The sequence below is a fragment of the Epinephelus moara genome, unplaced genomic scaffold (genome assembly GCF_006386435.1).
Source record: "Epinephelus moara isolate mb unplaced genomic scaffold, YSFRI_EMoa_1.0 scaffold277, whole genome shotgun sequence".
Classification (NCBI taxonomy): domain Eukaryota; kingdom Metazoa; phylum Chordata; class Actinopteri; order Perciformes; family Serranidae; genus Epinephelus; species Epinephelus moara.
Genome location: NW_026080394.1, coordinates 18,634 through 24,265, shown reverse-complemented (window position 1 = coordinate 24,265; position 5,632 = coordinate 18,634). Strand labels below are relative to the sequence as shown.

At 43.6% G+C, this 5,632-nt stretch overlaps 1 protein-coding gene across 1 annotated transcript; it reads left to right on the top strand.

The window, feature by feature from the left end:
• Positions 1-471: 471 nt before the first annotated feature.
• On the top strand, positions 472-5,632 carry LOC126387200 (mirror-image polydactyly gene 1 protein-like; the record flags this gene model as incomplete). Its single annotated transcript, XM_050039744.1, has 2 exons — positions 472-666; positions 5,244-5,632. Coding segments are annotated over 2 exons (262 nt in total), but the record flags the coding sequence as incomplete, so codon positions are not given.

Here is a 5,632-nt window from a genome sequence, read left to right as displayed (position 1 = left end):
ACCCAGCCGGAGGCCGACCTGATTTCAGCACCAACAAAATGATTACACACCACACACACACACCGCAGTATCCATGGAAACCTGTTGTCCAGTCCGAAGGCAGCTCGATCATGAAGTCAGGAAGTCTAACCAGCTGGATGTTTCAAATAAAACAACAACTGAGAAATTAAAGAATTGGGTTTGATCTGAACCTGTAGCAGTCTGACTCCAGTCTGAATTGAACTGGGTGAACTGGGAGCTTTGTCCTTTGTTCTGTCCTCTGCTGTCTGTCTGTCTCTCTGCTGTGTTTGCCTTTCATTAACCTGAACCTGCTGAGACGCCATAAACATCACAGCTGATTGATTAGCTATCAGCTCCTTCACAGTCAGCAGTCCTCGGATCAGATCACACATTTCCCAATGCTGTGTCATTCAGCTCAAAACTTTATTTAAACATCCTGTTCTCTGTTCCCTCCCTCTGCTCCTCTCTCAGCTCTCAGGACCTCCTCACCGCTCCTCCCTCACTGCACAGTGATGGCGTCTCTCCAGCGGATTCGTTGACGGCAGCTCATCAGGCCCCACCCCTGCAGGTCCAGGTGCAGCAGCTGGCGAGGGAGAAGCAGAGCATGGAGGCGGAGCTTCAACGTTGTCAGGAAGCGGAGCGAGAGGCCAGAGAGAGAGTCCGCAGGTCAGACTTAACCCTCACCTGTCAGCCTGTTTTTATATTTTAATACCAGTCAGTTTGTCGCAGGTTTCCATACCTAAGGGACCATGTCCACCAAAGCAATTTTCCTGAAGCCAGCGTATGTTTTAAATTCTTTGCGATATGTAAGTGAATCAATTTTTGTCCACCCCTAGTTTTTATGGAAGAAGGAAAACACTGAGTGTTCTCATCTGCTGTGTGTGTGTGTGTGTGTGTGTGTGTGTGTGTGTGTGTGTGTGTGTGTGTGTGTACATTCAGTGACCTTTACTGGATACCAGCAAGTCTGTTGATGTGTTAGTCCATACTCACACACAAACACACAGCAGGGTGACGATGACGAGTAAAAACATGGCCGTAAGTTCTAAAGCGTTTGATTGGCTGATGATGGTGATTGAGACGGGGGTGGGTTTTTTACAACCTGAACTGAACCGACCCGTATGAGTTAAAGTCCAAACCCAGCCAGTCCGAGATCATCACATAAAATACTGAGCCCATGCCAACCAAGCCCGACCGCCCCCAAATCACTAGTCAGCTTCTAACGACTGGGTTCTATCGGCTGTGTGGCGACCCAGGCCACATGGTTTTTGGGCTCTTTAAGAGGTTAGGACACTTTAAGAAGTCTGGACCCTTTAAATTGTCAGAACCCTTTAAGGTTTCAGGATCCTTTAAGGTGTTGGGACCCTTTAACGTCGTAGAACCCTTTAAATTATCAGGACCCTTTAAAGAGTCGAGATCCTGTAAGGTGTCAGAACTCTTTAAGGTGCCGGGACCCTTTAAGGTGTCAGGACCCTTTAAGAAGTCTGGACCCTTTAAATTGTGAGAATCCTTTAAGGTTTTTGGGCTCTTTAAGAGGTTAGGACACTTTAAGAAGTCAGGACCCTTTAAATTGTCAGAACCCTTTAAGGTGTTGGGACCCTTTAACGTCTTAGAACCTTTAAATTATCAGGACACTTTAAAGAGTCGAGACCCTGTAAAGTGTCAGAAGGTGTCAAGACCCTTTAAGAAGTCTGGACCCTTTAAATTGTCAGAGCCCTTTAAGGTTTTTGGGCTCTTTAAGGGGTTGGGACCCTTTCAAGTGTCAGAACCCTTTAAGGTTTCAGGATCCTTTAAGGTGTTGAGACCCTTAAACGTCTTAGAACCCTTTAAATTGTCAGGACCCTTTAAAGAGTCGAGACCCTGTAAGGTGTCAGAACTCTTTAAGGTGCCGGGACCCTTTAAGGTGTCAGGACCCTTTAAGAAGTCTGGACCCTTTAAATTGTGAGAACCCTTTAAGGTTTTCTGGCTCTTTAAGAGGTTAGGACACTTTAAGAAGTCAGGACCCTTTAAATTGTCAGAACCCTTTAAGGTTTCAGGATCCTTTAAGGTGCTGGGACCCTTTAACGTCTTAGAACCCTTTAAATTATCAGGACCCTTTAAAGAGTCGAGACCCTGTAAGGTGTCAGAACTCTTTAAGGTGTCAGGACCCTTTAAGTGGTCGAGACCTTTTAGGTGTTGAGACCCTTTAAGAAGTCAAGACCCTTTAAGATGTAGGAACCCTTTAAGGTGTTGGAACCCTTTCAGGGGTCACAACAGACAAAATCATTTCCAAACGGAAGTGTGTGGAGTGTATTTAAATGTTCTTGTAATGTTTGTTTCTTGAGAGTTACTGGATGATTTGAAGCACTTTGTACTTGACCTGAGCACAACCTGTGTAGTTAGTTTATTTGTGTTACTGAGTGAGTCTGGTGAATCTGAATTAACCCTTTAAAACATCAAAGTCACACAATAACACATCTGACTGATGGAGGCAGAGGTAGACCAGCAGCTCTCGTGTTCAGGGAGGTAAAATGAGTGTTTTTGTCGATGGAACCTGGCTCTGAAGAAAGCAGAGATAAGTTTCACTTTCAGCTCAGTCCTCTGTCAGAAACAAGTGTCTGTTTGTGAAGTACTGAACATATGACCGGATAATTGAGACTTGGATTATACTGCACGAGTTGTGTGAGAGTTTGTAATCAGATGATTTGACATTGTTTTGCTGTTGAACGCTTTTTACTTCAGTTCATCGAGAGTTTTCTCAGTTCTTGGATTCTTCATTCACCGCGGAGGTGTGAGAGAAAACTTCATGAAGTCAGTGACCAGAAATGGCCATTTGTATTCCTTTGAAGTATTCCTTTAATGGTTACAAACCAATGTAACCAGTGACATGATAGAGTGTGTGAGCGTCGACCATGTTTCCTGTCATGAGAAACATGTTGCTGTATCTAACAGCAGCCGTCAGAGACTCTGGGATGTGTTCAAAGACTGGTTAAGCGTGTGGGACTAAAGAGATTTGGTTGTGATGATTCATATTCAGCGGACATCGGTGTGAGTGTCTCTGCCGCCGAGTTGATCAGGAAGAATTAATCCTTCAGATTTCGACTCGTACAGGATGACGGTCGGATGCTGAATAACGTGACTTCTTCTTCTGCTGCTTCTCATCTCATCAGTCTGAAGATGAAGGGATGAGATTCATGATGAAAACAGCTTAAGTCGTCCGTCTGCGTCCCGCGCCGTCCTCCTGGGCTCAAACCCGCGGCTTTCTGCTCTAATTTGGCTGCCAGCGGGGGGGCGCCCGGCTCTGAAGAGCCTCCCAAGTTTCTGAATAGAGGAGAGAGGAATATTTGCTCTCTGGAGGGGGGTGGCGGTGTGAGGGGGTGTGTGATAGAAATCTGCTGGTTATTAGAGACGGGAAGTTTAATTTGGTTTGGAGAGAGACAGAGCGCGAGAAAGAGAGCCTCAGTGAGTGTTAGAAAGTCATCCAGGGTCAATTTTCCAACTCCTCCCTTCTTCATTTCAGCTTCAGCTCAGCGTCCGGCTTTTCTCTTTCAGGCTCTCATTATTCTACGTGTTAGTCAGAACTCACTAACGACTTCACTAAAGTCAGAGCCTGGTGACTGCAGGAGACAAAGGGTTAAAAACATGACCACTGCTGCAGCAAACAGGAAGCTGCAGACAGGAAGTCAGTCCGTGAAAGAATGTCTTGGGGCTTGTTTAGTATGATCCGGGTCTGCAGAGATAGCACTGGCGATCTGAACCGGTCAGTGGCGAAAAACACACACTTCATACACACATACTCACTTACAGTACCCAGCGGGGCAGCCCTCCCCCTCTCTGCTCCAACACTGACTGACAGCTGACTCCACTCATAGCACTCATAGCACTCATAGCACTGGCGATCTGAACCAGTCAGTGGCGAAAAAAAGCACTTTTAATGCGCAAACTTATACGGGACGCATTTGCCCCCGTTACCGTTTTAGCTCGTTTCGCGGCTCTGGTTGCATCCGCCTCCCTCAATACTGAACCAGTTTTAGAACGAGTTGTACCCATGAATCATACGCACACATACACATGGGGGAAATAGGGCCCAGGTTGAAAAATACCAATTTTTAGGTTAGGGGTGGTCGATATGGCCCTAAAATAATATCACGATTCAGGGTATTTTTGCGATAAAGATATTCTTGACGATATGACAAATTAGTAAAAAGAAAAAATATATATATGTGTGTTTGTTTTATTATTAATTTATGAAAACATTATTGTAACAAAATAAGTGATATAGTTTTACAGTTTGTCTTCAAGTATTCAGTAAAAACTAAACAAAAATGATCTCTTATTTCTTTAGTTTGTGAACAACAACAGTAACTCAGAGTGAGATTCAGATTCTTTATACAATATTAAACTCAACTAAATCAAATCTACCATAAAAACACATTTAAACCATGAACATTAATTATAGATCGTCTGTAAAGTATTTTAATACTCTGTCATAATTAAAACAACCACAGACTGAGAGCAAACTGATATATGAGTCTGATGAGCTCGGTCTCACTCCGAAGCCATCGAAATTGACACTCGGGCAGTGACTTGTGGCGTCAGAAACTATAAAAGGCGTCCTTTAACGCTGGCATGATATGCGTCAGGGGAAACGCAGTGGGACAAGGACGCAAGTTAAGGCAGTAAAAGTCCGGCGGCCAAACCCTGTTCTTTTTTCCTAAACCTAACCACGTGTGTTTTTGTTGTTGAAGGAAAGAAAACGTCAATTTGCGGTGTTGTACTGACGTAGGGCTTTTATTTTGAAAGGGACTGTATGCAAACTCTACATTTCCTGTGAAACAGAAGTGTATTCTGAAAGAAGACAATGCATGTAACAGGCTGAAGTTGACACGGTGTCCCAGAACGTCAACAACCAACACACCCAGGGTACCTTCGACGTCGTATGTGGACGTGAAAATCCATGACCAAAGATATGTGACGAGGTCAGAGAGAGAATGTGTTGGTCTGATAACTTTTTTAATAACTCAACATCAGATCGGACAGGATGTGAGTGTTTCTGTGACTTCCTGTTCGGACTGAAGGCTGCTGGAAACCTCATCTTTCTGTCACCACCTCCTGCAGCAGCAGCCTGATCTCGTTCAGGCGAGGTGCAGTTCATCTCAAACGAGCCTATTAACCTAAATGAGAAACACAAGTGTCTTCACTGATTACTGCAGGAAACAAACTGGTTAAAACACTGCCTTCTTCTTTCTCCTCTTCCCCCTCCTCAGGCTGGAGCGTCTTGTTGAGGTCCTGAGGAAGAAGGTCGGGACAGGAAGCCTCCGAGCCGTCATCTGATGTTTTGCTGAAATCAATGAACACTCAGTTTTTTTCTATTTTCTGTCGTCAGGTTTGTCAAAAGATTTTCTTTTATTTTTACTCTTTATAAACATTTTGTGTTTTTGAGTATTTCTTCTCTTTTGATGTTTCTTCTGTTTATCTTATGTTTCTACTCATGAAATATTTCTGATAATGTATTTGAATTGATTTTCAGATATTTGACAGTGAATCAAATAGACTTTTGTTTTCGGTACTTTTGTCAAAAATATGATGTTTATGATGGCTGTATTCTTTTTTTTTCTTAATTTCGTGTTGGCTTACAATAAAATATTGTTAATAA